At 45.9% G+C, this 15840-nt stretch overlaps 1 protein-coding gene across 1 annotated transcript in view; it reads left to right on the plus strand.

Annotated features, from left to right (window-relative positions):
- The window catches only part of LOC126284910 (popeye domain-containing protein 3-like), a 193246-nt gene that overhangs the window by 122454 nt on the left and 54952 nt on the right, over window positions 1-15840 (plus strand). The window contains exons 5-6 of the mRNA XM_049984172.1: window positions 4148-4279; window positions 11071-11178. Of these exons, the coding sequence (XP_049840129.1) occupies window positions 4148-4279; window positions 11071-11178 (240 nt within the window). The remainder of the gene's footprint in view (window positions 1-4147; window positions 4280-11070; window positions 11179-15840) is intronic.

Genomic DNA, 15840 nt, shown 5'->3' on the forward strand with positions numbered 1-15840 from the left:
TGTGTCCTAAATGAACGGCGGCGGCTTCACTTCCCTGTGGTACAAGCAAGAGCGCAACATATCCAGTTTTGTTTACCCCTGGCGACCGTAACCTTAACAGAGAAGTACTGAGAAATGGCAAGTACCGTGAAAAAGCAAAGGACGGGAGATGTATGTTCTCAGTCGTTTAATGATTACTGGGAACTGCAATTCCTTTTGTAGCCGTTGGTGAAAACTCACAGTATTTGCTGTGCCGCCGAATAATGGGCGTCCAGCGTAAGTTTTCAATTGAAAGACATTTCAATACATATCACAAAGACGAGTGTAGTGAACTCGACAGTCAAGAACGGCAAACAAAATTAAATGTCCTTCAGAAATTGGATGAGACACATCAACTCGATTTTACTGTACGTCAAAGTAACAGATTCTTCTTGAACTATTAGTTTCTTGTGTCACATTTATGTCTGTTTTACTGTACGCTGACAATGTACATTCTCGAGAATGACAACCACACTAAATCTTCACTGCGAGCAAAGTTTTAAAGTCGAATTAAGAATTGCACAATCTGGGAAACCCTTTTCCGAAGGGGAGTTTGTGAAAGGGTGTCTGATTGATGCTGCAGAACTTGTGTGTCCCACGAACGTTAGCAGGTTTCAAGAAATCAGTCTGTCCAAACAAACAGTGACAAGACTTATCAGTGCTATGGCACAGGCAGCTAATAAATAAGGCTAAATACTTTGTTGCTTTCTCTCTTGTACTGGATGAAGCAATAGATGTTACAGTTACAGCCCAGGTTGTGATATACATACGAGGTGTCGATAATGCACTTTGTGTAACAGAGGAGCGACATCTGTGCGCAGAAACATGAACTTCATGAACGCTGACGGCTGCGGCGTGCACGCTGTGATCCCGGAAGTTGCACATGTGCAGGAGCACCGCACGCGTGCAGAATTTCCGGCCTGCCCTGTGCTACGGCCTTGTTTTGTATGTCGCTCAATCGCTCATCAGGCGCGGCTTCTCATTCTCGCCCACGCAGAAGCACACACACACACACACACACACACACACACACACACACACACAGACAGACGCGCGCGCGCGCGCGTCACCTGCGTTTGCATATCAAATGCTGCTGTTTGTGTGGACAGTGGCTGTTTGGGCAAAAGTAGGGTTGAAATCGGTAGTTACAACGTAAGTGCTACAAAAAAGAAAAAAGAAAAGCATTACGAAGAAATCACCCGAATTGGGTGAAAATCGGTAGATATGATATACATGCACAGACAAACAAGTGATTACAATTTCAGAAAAGTTGGATGATTTATGGAAGAGAAAGAGCTTCACAGACCGAGCATTGGGTAAGTTAGTAACGTGTTGGTCCACCTCTGACACTTATGAAAGCAGTTCTTCGGCTTGGCATTCATTGGTAGAGTTGTTGGATATCGTGCCAGATGCAGTCCAACTGGCGCGTTAGAACGACAGAATCGCGAGCTGTTTGGACGGCCTTGCCCGTAATACTGCAGATGTTCTCAACTGGGGAGATATTGGACGTGTTCGCTCTCCAAGATAGGATTTGGGAAGCGCGAACACAAGCGGCAGAACGTCTCGCCGTGCGCGCGAGGGCGTTATCTCGCCAAAGTGTAAGCCTAGGATGGACTGCCACGAAGTGCTAAGGCAACGGGGCGGCCTGGGGTGGAGCGGCGCGTTTCTCACTTGCCCAATTTGTGAAGTTCTTTCTCTTGACTAAATCATCAGATCTTTCAGAAATTGGAATCATTCGTTTGTCTATACATGTACAAACCGATTTACTTCGCATTCTAAGAATTCCTTGGTGGTTCGTCGTACAACTGCTACCTACTTGCCAGTGCCCGACTGACCCTCTACACAACTTGGGACATCGTCCATTGATCGTCACCGAGCCAAATATCTCACGAAAAAAGCGTCAAACGAAAAAACTACGAAGGACGAAACTCGTCTAGCTTGAAGGGAGAAACCAGATGGCGCTATGGTTGGCCCGCTAGATGGCGCTGCCATAAGTCAAACGGACATCAACTGCGTTTTATTAAATAGGAACCCCCATTTGTTATTACATCTTCGTGTCGTACGTAAAGGAATATGAATGTTTTACTTGGACCACTTTTTTCGCTTTGGGATGGATGGCGCTGTAAGAGACACAATCATATGTCTCAATTTTAAACGAACAGTTGGTAACAGGTAGGTTTTTTTAAATGAAAATACAGAACGTATGTACGTTTGAACATTTTATTTCGGTTGTTCTAATGTGGTACATGTATCTTTGTGAACTTATCATTTCTGGCAACGACTGCTGTTACAGCGTGATTACCTGTAAATACCTCATTAATGCAATAAATGCTCAAAGTTATGTGTAACGACATTCCTCTCAATAGCGAATAGTTCGCCTTGCACATGCATTGACAATGCGCTGACGCATGTTGTCAGGCGTTGTCGGTGGATCAACATAGCAAATATACTTCAGCTTAACCCACAGAAAGAAATCCGTGGACGTCAGATCCGGTGAACCAATCCACCTGTCATGAAATATGCCATTCAATACCGCTTCAACTGCACCCGAGGTATGTGCCGGACATTCATCATGTTGGAAGTACATCGCCATTCTGTCATGCAGTGAAGCATCTTGTAGTGACATCGGTAGAACATTACGTAGGAAATCAGCATACATTGCACCATTTAGATCGCCACCGGTAAAATGGACGCCAATTATCCTTCCTCCCATAATGCCGAACCATACGTTAACCCGCCAAGGTCGCAGCCATCGTGGATTTTCCGTTGCCCAATAGTGCATATTATGCCGGTTTACGTTAACGCTGTTGGTGAATGACGCTTCGTCGCTAAATAGAAAGCGTGCAAAAAATCTGTCATCGTCCCGTAATTTCTCTTGTGCCCAGTGGCAGAACTGTACACGACGTTCAAAGTCGTCGCCATGAAATATGGTACGGGTGCAATCGATGTTGATGTAGCATTCTCAACACCGACGTTTTTGAGATTCCCGATTCTCGCGCAATTTGTCTGCTACTGACGTGCGCATTAGCCGTGACAGGAGCTAAAACACCTACTTGGGCATCATCATTTGTTTCAGGTCGTGGTTGACGTTTCACATGCTGCTGAGCACTTCCTCTTTCTTTAAATAACGTAACTATCCGGCGAACGGTCCGGACACTAGGCTGATGTCGTCCAGGATACCGAGCAGCATACATAGCACACGCCCGTTGGGCATTTTGATCACAACTGCCATACATCAACACGATATAGACCTTTTCCGCAATTGGCAAGCGGTCCATTTTAACACGGATAATGTGTCACACTGGCGGAATATTACGTGATACCACGTGAAAAGGTTTGTGACTATTACAGCGCCATCTACATAAAGAGAAAAAAGTGGTTCGACTGAAACATTCATATTTCTTTACGTACTACACGAATATGTAATAAAAAATGGGGGTTCCCGTTTAAAAAAAAAGTTGATATCCGTTTGAACTATGGCAGCGCCATCTAGCGGACCAACGATAGCGCCTTCTGGTTTCCCCCTTCAAGCTAGACACGTTTCGTTCTTTGTAGTTTTTTCGTTTGATGCTTGTTTCGTGAGACATAGGGCCGGTCACTATCAATGGACCACCCTGGATATGCCACCTCTTCAATGTAACATCCTGAAACAAAATTTTTTAATTGATATAAAAAGGTTTAATTTTGTGGCATAAATGCAATTTAGCTTCTTTGTAGCATCTCCCTGAATATGCCAAGCAGCTTATAAGAGTTTAACATCCATAAAAATAATAGTGATTTTTACGAGCCGATGTACAATATGATTTTTGACTTCTGTCCCACCTCGCTAAGGGTAGTGGTGAATGTCTTGGAAACTCAACTCCCACGATGTATGACAATATTGGTAGCCGAGGTGCAGAACAGTTTGGCCCTGACGGGCATTACGCAGAGGTCACCGTATCAGCACCACAGTGTACGTATGTAAATGTGTAAAAAATGCAGGGAAAGCAAGGACGAATAAACTGCCGTTAAAGCCTACGAAGGCGGGGGTGAGGACCTGAGGCGAGTCCCCAAGGCCAATGTAAAATTGTCTCGAGGCGTTCGTGACTCGAGCCACGTGCCGGGTTAGCTCGTGTGGTCGCTGTTGCAGGTGTCGCGTCTCCAGTTCAAGAAGATGGTGAGCGCCGAATTCGCCCAGATCATGTCGCTGCATGCCGGCGAGGCGTACGCCATGCAGAACATCACGCGGACCGACCGGCTGGGACTGCTGCTCTCTGGAAAGGTGAGGCGTCGCTTCCACCACTTGGGTCACGACCTACCAGTCGTGGGTGTAGACCAGCTGGAGCTGCTGCTGTCCGGAAAGGTGAGGCGTATCTCAGCTCCTGATGGAGGACTGCAGAACGTCACGCAGACTGACCGGCTGGGACTGCTGCTCTCTGGATAGGTGAGGCATCGCTTCCACCGCTTGGGTCACGACCTACCAGTCCTGGATGTAGACCAGCAGGAGCTGCTGCTGTCCGGAAAAGTGAAGCGTATCTCAGCTCCTGATGGAGGACTGCAGAACGTCATGCAGACTGACCGGCTGGGACTGCTGCTCTCTGGATAGGTGAGGCATCGCTTCCACCGCTTGGGTCACGACCTACCAGTCGTGGGTGTAGACCAGCTGGAGCTGCTGCTGTCGGGAAAGGTGAGGCGTATCTATCCTGATGGAGCTTTGCAGTACATCATGCGGACCGACCGGCTGGGACTGCTGCTCTCTGGATAGGTGAGGCGTCGCTTCCACCGCTTGGGTCACGACGTACCAGTCGTGGGTGTAGACCAGCTGGAGCTGCTGCTGTCCGGAAAGGTGAGGCGTATCTCAGCTCCTGATGGAGGATTGCAGAACATCACTCGTGTAGACCAACTGAAACCATTGCTGTGTGCTAAGGTAAGGCATCAGTTACCTCTCATCTTAGGTCTGTAAGTCACGCTGGAGCGCAATGTGCGTGTAGATCTATTGGAGATGCTGACACACAGAAAGGTGAAGCATCTGTTTCCCCATACTTCAGGTACTTAACTAACGGTGCGGTGGTTGTTGTTTTCTTCAGTCCGAACACTGGCTTTCAGTAGGTCTCCATTCTACTCTATTCTCTGCAAGCCTCTTCATCTCCGAATAATTATTGCAGCCTACATCCTCCTGAATTTCCTTACTGTATTTATCTCTTGGTCTCTCTCTACGATTTTTATCCCCACGCTTGCCTCCACTATTAAGCTGGTGATCCCTTGATGTCTCAGTGCGTATCCTATCAGTCCAGATGTGCCAGAAATTTCTTTTCTCCCCAATTCTGTTCACATTCTCCTCATTAATTAATAGACATCTAATCTTCAGCGTTTTTTTCCCCTGTAGCACCATTTTCCGACAGTTTGTATTCTCTTCTTGTCTAAACTGCTTGTCGTGCATGTTTCGCTTTCATACATGGCTGCACTCTGTAAAATTACTTTCAGAAAATAGTTCGTAACACTTGAATCCATATTCTTTTCTTGTCGTTGTCAGTATACATTTTATATCCTCTAGTTCGGTCATCATTAATTATTTTACTGCCCGATTAGCCGAACTCATCTACCATCTTGTGCCTCGTTTCCTAATCCAATTCCCTCAGCATCATCCGATTTAATTCGTCTACTTGCCAGTATCCTTGATTTGCTTTGTTGATTTTCATCTTATCTCCCCTTTTCAACACTTACAAGTGCTTTCTGTCTCTGACAGACCTGCAATATTATCGGCAAATCTCAGAGTTTTTATTTCGTCGCCCTGGATTTTAATTCCCACTCCAGACTTTTCTTTGCTCCCGCTTACTGCTTCATCAATGTATAGATTGAATAACATCAAGGATAGGCTGCAGCCCTGTCTCACTCCCTTCTCAACCAATGCTTCCCTCTCATGCCCCTCGACTCTTATGACTGCACTTTAGTTTCTGTACAAGTTGTGAATAGCCTTTCGCTCCCTCTATTTTACCTCTGATACCTTCAGAATTCCGAAAAGAGTATTGAAATGCCTGGGCTAGCAGGACAGAACGGATTAGTTTTTGGAAAGGGACCAAAATGAATTCCTGTCAGTTGCACTCAACATACAAACTTTATTTATCAACACACAATATTACCACAAGGATGCAAAACACTCAAAACTTTAATCGACCTCCTTTGAATAACTTTAAATCGGCTGAAGGCCACATTCAAAATGCAAGACACAAGGCTTAATCAAATTGAAATACAAGGTTCTTCTGGAGGTTTCACCCAAGAATTTTTCTAAATGTTCAATCTAATCGGCTGAAGGCCTTAGCAATTTAATTTTAATGGAACTAGGCTGTAGCTCGCATATTAAGCAATAAGAGGAATTTCAATCAAAAGGCAGAAGGCCTTATGTTAAAACATTTCATGTAAATTGGGCTGAAGGCCCCATTCAGAAGCATAACAATCTTATGGATTAAGGGCAAGAGAAGACCATTAATTTAAGAGATATTAAAACTCGGCTGAAGGACGCTCACCAACAAATAATTTCACGGCTTAGGTCCTAGAAGAAGAGTTCCAATTTTAAAGGGCAGAAGGTCGCATCTTAAAACATTTCATACAAAATAAAGAATAACAATCTCATGCCTTAAGGGCAAGACAATGACATTAATTTAAGATATATAATACTCGGCTGAAGGCCGCATATTAACAAAATATATTTAACGGCTTAAGGCCTAGAAACAGTTTCAATCTAAACGGCAGAAGGCCTTGTCTAAAAATCTCTCCAGTAGAATTCGGCTGAAGGCCCCATATAAAAGTATAAGAATCTCATGCATTAAGAGCAAGACAAGAACATTAATTTAAGAGAAATTGATACTCGGCTGGAAGCCACACATCAACCATATAACTAAAATCCAAACAGTGAAATTACTACATAACACACAAGGAACAGTGTCCAGAAGTTTCGAAGGGTCGGCCTGAGTTTGTAACACTAACGCCCGTTTATGTGAGACAGGCAGCCTGTCCAACGACTTCTTAATCTGGAGGCAGCCCAACCAGACATACAGCCGAGCGATCAATCAACCAAATCAGTTCCGCTCCACGCAACCAGCCAAACGACCACAGGATTTCAGTACACGACACGCACAATGTTGGCGCCCACAACGACCAACAACACCTCAGCTGTCGAACTACACGCCGCGCTGGACAGCAACAACACGACAGGGAAAATACACTGCCTAAAATTACGTCAACGACCAGGGCAGGTAACTGGAACGTCAGTGGCCGCTGGTTGTCGTTTTGCAGCAGTCCTAAGCATAGGCACGCTAGTTTCTACGTCTGGCATAGGTAATCGTCAACAGTCTTGAGGTCTGTGAAATTTGTTGGTCCCCGTATTTCGTGTAGCAACATCCGGAGATAGACACGTGGTTCGGTGTATACTCGGCCTAGTACGCCAGTTTTCATGATTCCTGGATATCTTCTGCTGGAATGCTTTGTTTTCATCGTTGAGAGAATTTTTCTTGTTGTGTTGCATGTATAATAGGTACGGACGTCGACATATATTAATGGTTTCACGTTTCGATCCGTTTGGAACAGTTGGTAAAAATTGTTAATGTTGTGTTCTGAGGTTGTTCGTCTGCAATTTTTCTGGCGGTATCTTTTTTTAGTAAACTCTCTGTTCATTCTCCAAATGTACTGCTAGATGTTGCACAGTTGATTCGCGTTCGTGTATGGGAAAACTGAAAATCCGCCATGCAGCTTTGTTACTGTCGATGTACGAGGGTCACTCCAAAAGAAATGAACTCTATTCTTTTTAAAATCCTTCTTTCATTCTACATGTCTGAAAGTTTTACAGTGTGTAGATACCTCCTTTAGGAACAATATTTTAATTTCTCCACATACTGTCCATCCCTCTCAACTGCCTTACGCCGTCTTGGAACTAGCGCCTGTATACCCGCACGGTAAAATTCTGGACCAACCTGTTGGAGCCACTGTTTGGCGGCGTGCACAAGGAAGTCATCATCTTCAAACCTTGTTCCACGAAGAGAGTTTTTCAGTTTCGAAAAGATATGATAGTTACATGGAGCCAGGTCAGGACTGTAAGGTGGGTGTTTCAGTGTTGTCCATTCGAGTTTTGTGATCGCTTCCATGGTTTTTTTGACTGACATGTGGCCGTGTTTTGTCGTGCAACAGCAAAATATTCTGCCTTTGCCGATGTTGTCGAACAAGACTCAGTCGAGCTTGAAGTTTCTTCAGTGTCGTCACATATGTATCCGAATTTATGGTAGTTCCACTTGGCATGATGTCCACAAGCAAGAGTCCTACGGAATCGAAAAATACTGTAGCCATAACTTTTCGAGCAGAAGGTGTGGTTTTGAACTTTTTTTTCTTCGGTGAATTTGCATGATGCCACTCAATTGATTGCCTCTTTGTCTCTTGTGAAAAATTATGGAGCCATGTTTCGTCACCTGTCGCAATTCTTCCAAGAAATTCATCTGCACCATACTCGTACTGTTCCAAAAGTTCGCTGCATACCGTTTTTCTTGTTTCTTTGTGAGCCACTGTCAACATCCTGAGAACCCATCTTGGACAAACCTTTTTTAAGGCCAACACTTTCAGTATTCTGCAAACACTTCCTTCCTCTATCCCAACGTAGCGTGACAAGTCGTTCATTGTGATACGTCAGCAGTCACCAATTTGTTAACTCTCTGCATATTGTATGAAGTGCGTGCAGTAAGAGGTCTGCCACTGCGAGGACAATCCTCAATATTGCCGTGCCCGCTTTCATAATGTAACCTGCTTGCCCACCGACACTGTTCTGATATGTTCCGGTATGTTCCCGAACATTCTGGAATCTTTCTGAATGTTCTAGATTATTCCCGAACATTCCACGTTATCGCGGATTATTTTGGAACATTCCGGAACATCCTGGATGGTTGTGGAAAGCTCTCAAATACTCTCGAATGTTCTGGAATGTTCTCGAATACTCTTGAATGTTCTAGAAATTTCTAGAGGGCGGAGCTTCCTAGCTCTTATACACTCCTGGAAATGGAAAAAAGAACACATTGACACCGGTGTGTCAGACCCACCATACTTGCTCCGGACACTACGAGAGGGCTGTACAAGCAATTATCACACGCACGGCACAGCGGACACACCAGGAACCGCGGTGTTGGCCGTCGAATGGTACTAGATGCGCAGCATTTGTGCACCGCCGCCGTCAGTGTCAGCCAGTTTGCCGTGGCATACGGAGCTCCATCGCAGTCTGGTAGCATGCCGCGACAGTGTGGACGTGAACAGTATGTGCAGTTGACGGACTTTGAGCGAGGGCGTATAGTGGGCATGCGGGAGGCCGGGTGGACGTACCGCCGAATTGCTCAACACGTGGGGCGTGAGGTCTCCACAGTACATCGATGTTGTCGCCAGTGGTCGGCAGAAGGTGCACGTGCCCGTCGACCTGGGACCCGACCGCAGCGGCGCACGGATGCACGCCAAGACCGTAGGATCCTACGCAGTTCCGTAGGGGACCGCACCGCCACTTCCCAGCAAATTAGGGACACTGTTGCTCCTGGGGTATCGGCGAGGACCATTCGCAACCGTCTCCATGAAGCTGGGCTACGGTCCCGCACACCGTTAGGACGTCAACCGCTCACGCCCCAACATCGTGCAGCCCGCCTCCAGTGGTGTCGCGACAGGCGTGAATGGAGGGACGAATGGAGACGTGTCGTCTTCAGCGATGAGAGTCGCTTCTGCCTTGGTGCCAATGATGGTCGTATGCGTGTTTGGCGCCGTGCAGGTGAGCGCCACAATCAGGACTGCATACGACCGAGGCACACAGGGCCAACACCCGGCATCATGGTGTGGGGAGCGATCTCCTACACTGGCCGTACACCTCTGGTGATCGTCGAGGGGACACTGAATAGTGCACGGTACATCCAAACCGTCATCGAACCCATCGTTCTACCATTTCTAGACCAGCAAGGGAACTTGCTGTTCCAACAGGACAATGCACGTCCGCATGTATCCCGTGCCACCCAACGTGCTCTAGAAGGTGTAAGTCAACTACCCTGGCCAACAAGATCTCCGGATCTGTCCCCCATTGAGCATGTTTGGTACTGGATGAAGCGTCGTCTCACGCGGTATGCACGTCCAGCGCGAACATTGGTCCAACTGAGGCGCCAGGTGGAAATGGCATGGCAAGCCGTTCCACAGGACTACATCCAGCATCTGTACGATCGGTTCCATGGGAGAATAGCAGCCTGCATTGCTGCGAAAGGTGGATATACACTGTACTAGTGCCGACATTGTGCATGCTCTGTTGCCTGTGTCTATGTGCCTGTGGTTCTGTCAGTGTGATCATGTGATGTATCTGACCCCAGGAATGTGTCAATAAAGTTTCTTCTTCCTGGGACAATGAATTCACGGTGTTCTTATTTCAATTTCCAGGAGTGTATATTCAAAAGCGCGTCCTTTACGTGAAGACGGGAATCTTCTTCGTGGATGGAGGAAAGAGGGCTACCACATCATGTAACTCCCTTGATCGTATCAGGATTCGTTTCTGAGTTTTAGCTGCACGGACGTTGTACCCTTACTTTTAAAATATGAATATTGATTAAATAGTTTATTCGTGTTTAAATGGAATCATCAAAAATGCAAATGGCATGAAATACATTAAGTATTTGTTGCGATGTATTTGTCTACCACAAGCTGAAAACTATCTATTTCTCGAATTTCATAGTTTGTAGCAATTGGAGTCCAGGTCCTGTCGTTCCATGAGAAACGCTGAATTGTATGTCTCGAGTCTTGCCCAGAGCTCATGAGATGCAATTGTCTTGAACAATTCGTTATTATTATCAAGTGTTTTAATAACTATTTTCAGCAAACGGGGCACTGTTTTTTTATTGCTCAACTTGTGAAACCTGCAAAAAGGAGAATCTTCGGTGGAAGATCTTTAGCGTAAGGCAGACACTGCAAAGTTCCCAGGAAAGAAGCGCTCGGTACACGCCAGGTGTTGACGACCTCTGCTAGACGTGCACAGGTGGCCGGCTTCGGCGCCGCCCTGACGCCTGCTCCTTCGCGTTGCAGGTGAATGTCATGTGGGAGCACCAGTTCCTGCACCCCATCATGCCGTGCGAGTTCCTCGACTCGCCGGAGTTTGAGTCCAGTCGGGCCACCACAGACGAGAAGTTCAAGGTGAGTTCTCGCAGACGCAGCACGTACAGTAAGCCTCCTACAGTTCGAGTTCTAAGAACATGTAAATGATTTACGAGGGTAGTCATAAAGTTTGCATTATCCCACGGAAAAAGCAGAGTTCGGTAATTAATGTTTTGCTTACTTGAAGGCACAGGCGTGCAGTCGTGGCACATACAGAAACCCCCGCACCTCAACACACTGTCACACCGATAGGGTAGGCAGAAAGGCACAGCTCATTGGAGAAGTGGAGCATCGTGCGGCAATTTCTTTTCCGCCTCTAACGGGGAACAACGCTGCAACAATACATGCTGAACTGGCATCTTGGTACTTCAACAATGCACCATCATGTTACACGGTGGTTAGATGGCGCATACTCTTCAGTTCCGGTAAAACATAGCGAAATGTCGGAGAATGGAGTGACAGACAACTTCTCTCTGACGAGAGAGTAGCTGGAGCCACAAGAGAACTGGAGACATGATGTGTCACACTCGAGGGGACCGTAGAAAACACGAGGCTCGCTACATTCACGACATTTCGAACACGGTAGACTTCGCCGCTCGCTGGGCTTCGCGCCATTCGTACGGCTCACCGAAGCGGGGCAGCGGCGGAAATCTTGCAGCTGTGTCAGGCCAATCCACATGAACTCTGTACCCGTCTAATCATCTGTTTAGTGCTGGCTGTATCACTAAGACTCCACGATAAAGAGGCAAAGCAAGCAATGAAAACATGTGGAGATTTTATCATCATCAGCTTTAGGATCTGACCCAGTCATGAATACACCAACATTAGATTAGTTTGAAATGCTATATTCTTAGCTTCAAGCTTTTTCTCAATACTTGTCCAATCAGTAACATCATCAACAGATACTGATTTAGCAGGATAGCGGCGTACTGTATGTTACAAACTTATAAGTGTTGTGAATATTAAATTTCTTACTCGAAACACCAGTACAATCAAAACCTTGGCAACAATCCGTGCAGATTATTGCTAACACACAGTCGGCATTTCTACAAAGCACCAGCCTCTTCAAAGAACTTCTTTCGTGGCTGACCGTCATTTGTTATTCTCTCTAGCTTAACATCAATACGATGTACATATGTTTGCACTTTATTAATATTCACATTTTGATACTTATTCTTAAAAAAATATTAGCTCCTCCTTAACATTATAATGCGTAAATGCTAACAACTGAACAATGTATGAATCGAACTTTGCCTCCACCTCAGCTGTTTTACGACCATAATTAAATTCATGAATAAATGTTCCGACAATGTTGCTGCAACACAAGATTCGTTTGACAGTTGCTGTCAAATGTGTCAGGAGCAGACATGCTCATGATGTTCGGATATCTACGGAACCAGATACGAATGTTGGTGCCCTGTCTTATACGTCTACGAATGGTACTTGGTGTTATTCATTCGACAGGCCTGAGAGTGACGTGATTGGAACGCCAAAACGGTTGCCTAATAAAACAATATCGAAATAACGGCTGTTGGTACAGTACCATTACATTTTTTCTAGGACATCCGTGATATCGCACTCACTGGACATTAAATCCTACTTTCGATCGTTAGCCAGCCTATCGTTAATGTTAAAATCACACGCTGAAACCCTCCGCCCAACTCCGCCACTGTGTCATAGGATGGTGCATTGTTGTCGTGTACTTCCACCAACTTGGCACGTATTATTACCATTCAAAAGCAGAGAACGAATTATTGCTCGATAATCTACTTAATCAGTCGGCTTGCGCGGCTATTTCTTTCTTTCTTTTCTTTTTCTTCTCTCTCTTTTTTTTTTCTTTTTTTTTTTTTTTTTTTTTTGGCCTGTTGCGGCGCTCTACAGAACTAAACTGAAGTGACAAAAGTCGTGAGATACCTCCTAAGATCGTGTCGGACCTCCTTTTGCCGGCGTAGTGCATCAACTCGCCGTGTTATGGACTCAACAAGCCGTTGGAAGTCCCCTGTAGAAATACTGAGCCCTGCTCCGTCTATAACCATCCATAATTGCGAAAGTCTTGATCTTGCTGGATTTTGTATACAAATTTGACCTGTTCATTTTGTCCCACAAATTTTCGATTAGGTTCATGTCTGGCGATCTGGGTCGCCAAGTCATTTGTTGGGATTGGATCTTCAAACCAAACAATTGTTGCCCGGTGACATAGCGAGCTGTCATTCATAAAAATTTCGTTTGGCAGAAAATGATCTCCTAGTAGCTGAATATTACCACTTTCTGTCAGTCATCGGTTCAGCATGACCAGAGGACCCGGTCGTCTATTCCGTGTAAACACAGCCCACACCATTATGGAGCTACCACCAGCCGGCACATTGCCTTATTGACAACTTGGATCTATGGCTTTGTGGGATCTGCGTCACACTATCACCATCCAATCAGCGCTTATCAGCTGAAATACGGATTAATGTGAAAAGGCTACGGTTTTCCAATCGTGTAAGATCCACCCGATATTGTCACGAAATTTCGCCGCACTGTCCTAAACGATACGTTAATCGTACATCCCACGTTGGTATCTGCGGTTATTTCACGCGGCGTTGCTTCTCTGTTAACACTAGGCCGACCGTTGTGACCGAGCGGTTCTAGGCGCTTCAGCTCGGAACCGCGCGACCGCTACGGTCGCAGGTTCGAATCCTGCCTCGGGCATGGATGTGTGTGATGTCCTTAGGTTAGTTAGGTTTAAGTACTTCTAAGTTCTAGGGGACTGATGATCTCAGATGTTAACTCCCATAGTGCTCAGAGCCACTTGGAGCATTTTATTTGTTAACACTAACAGGACTACGCAAACGCCGAAGCTCTCGGTCGTTAGTGAAGGTTCGCGCGGTTCGAGCCTGAAGCGCCTAGAACCGCTCGCTCACAACAGCCGGCCGTTTTGTGAAGGTTGACGGCTACCACGTCCTCTGTGGTGGGAGGTAACACATGAAACTTGGTGTTCTCGGCACACACTTGAAACGGTGGTTCTCGGAATACTGAATTTCTTAACGAATTCCGAAATGGAAAATCACACGCGTCTATCTCTGTTTTTTTCTCGTCGTGTTGCCATAATCATTTCGAAAACCTGAGTACAAATTACAGCACCGCATATGCACCGCCCTTTTATACCTTGTGTACTCGATACTACCGCCGTCGGTATAAGTGCATACCGATATCCCATGACTTTTGTGATCTCATTGCGTGTACCTGGACAAGCAGATATGTATGTGCCAAAGACAAAAAGTTTTCAGGCTGACTTTTCACTCTGCAGCGGCGTGTGAACTGATATGAACTGCCTGGCAAATTAAAACAGCGTCCCGGAGTTCCATTCTAAACCGCGACCATTGCCTTTCGCAGGCACACGTTCTACCAACGGAGCTACCAGCGAGCGACTCATGACTTCTTCTGGTCACAGTTTTATTCCGCCAATACCTCGTCCCTTGTGACGAAGCCGTGTCACGGCAGTATCCTATCTTTCAACAGTACTGGTGTCGCAAGTTACGCAGGAGAACTGTGGAAGGTAGCAAATGATGTATTGGCGGAAATGCAGCTGTGAGGATGGGTCGTGAGTCTTGCTCGGGTAGCCCAGTTCGCGGAGCGCTTAGCCGTGAAGGGCAAGGGTCCGGCTCTGGCACACAGTTTTGATCCACCACGAAGTTTCAAACGAAAAGTTAACTATGAACATTGGATCAAACTTTACAGACACTGCCAAATACAGACCGTGCACTAATGTATTTCATGTCAGATCCAGGGCAACCAGGCGAGAAAACTAAATAATGCCCTCTGTGTGCGGGAATCATGTAGTTGTGCGACCACTGTGGGAAACCGGCTCTGGGTTATACGGAAGTCTGGGAGTGTCCGTGAAGCGTGTTCGACTAGCCGAAGGACTTAAGACGATGGCTCGCATAAGGCGGGAAATCCGGGTTCGACTCTATGTCCGGCACAAATTTTTATTTGTTTCCAATAAATTGTGTAGCTGTGGTAGTACCATATTCACAATTTGCGAATATATTTCGTTATTACGCATTACTTGGCAAAGCGAAACGTAGAGCATGTAGCAGCAGAAACTAATTTCGTCACATGAGCAGCTACAACCACATTCCAATTAAAAGTAGAGTACGCTGATGACGCTGATGAGAAAATGAAACATAAGAAATAAAGTGTCTGGTGGTGTATTAAGACGGAACGTGCATTCACTCATACACCTCACTGTAGGGAAAGTCATGGCATAGCGATATGCACAGAAAGTATTCAGATGGCGGTAGTACACAAGGTGTAAAAAATGGCAGAGCATAGCGGAGCTGTCGTTTGTTCTCGGGTGTTTCATGTGAGAAGGTTTCCAACGTGATCATGGTCGCCGACGGGAATTAACAAACTCTGAAACGGGAGTGCTATACGGAGTTAGACCCACGGGATATTACATTTCGGAAATCGTTTGGGAATTCAATAGTCCGAGAGCCACCGTGTCAAGAGTGTGCGGAGAGTATCAGATTTCAGGCATTTCTTCTCATCGTGGACACTTAACTAGTGAGATCATCGGCGTTTGCGTAGAGTTGTCAGTGCTAACAAATAAGTAACACTACTTGAAATAAGCCCATACAACGAAAGTATCAGGTAGGACAGTGCGGCGAAATTTCGCGTTAATGGTTGACGTGGCTCTGAGCACTATGGGACTTAACT

Source organism: Schistocerca gregaria, chromosome 8 (genome assembly GCF_023897955.1).
Source record: "Schistocerca gregaria isolate iqSchGreg1 chromosome 8, iqSchGreg1.2, whole genome shotgun sequence".
Classification (NCBI taxonomy): domain Eukaryota; kingdom Metazoa; phylum Arthropoda; class Insecta; order Orthoptera; family Acrididae; genus Schistocerca; species Schistocerca gregaria.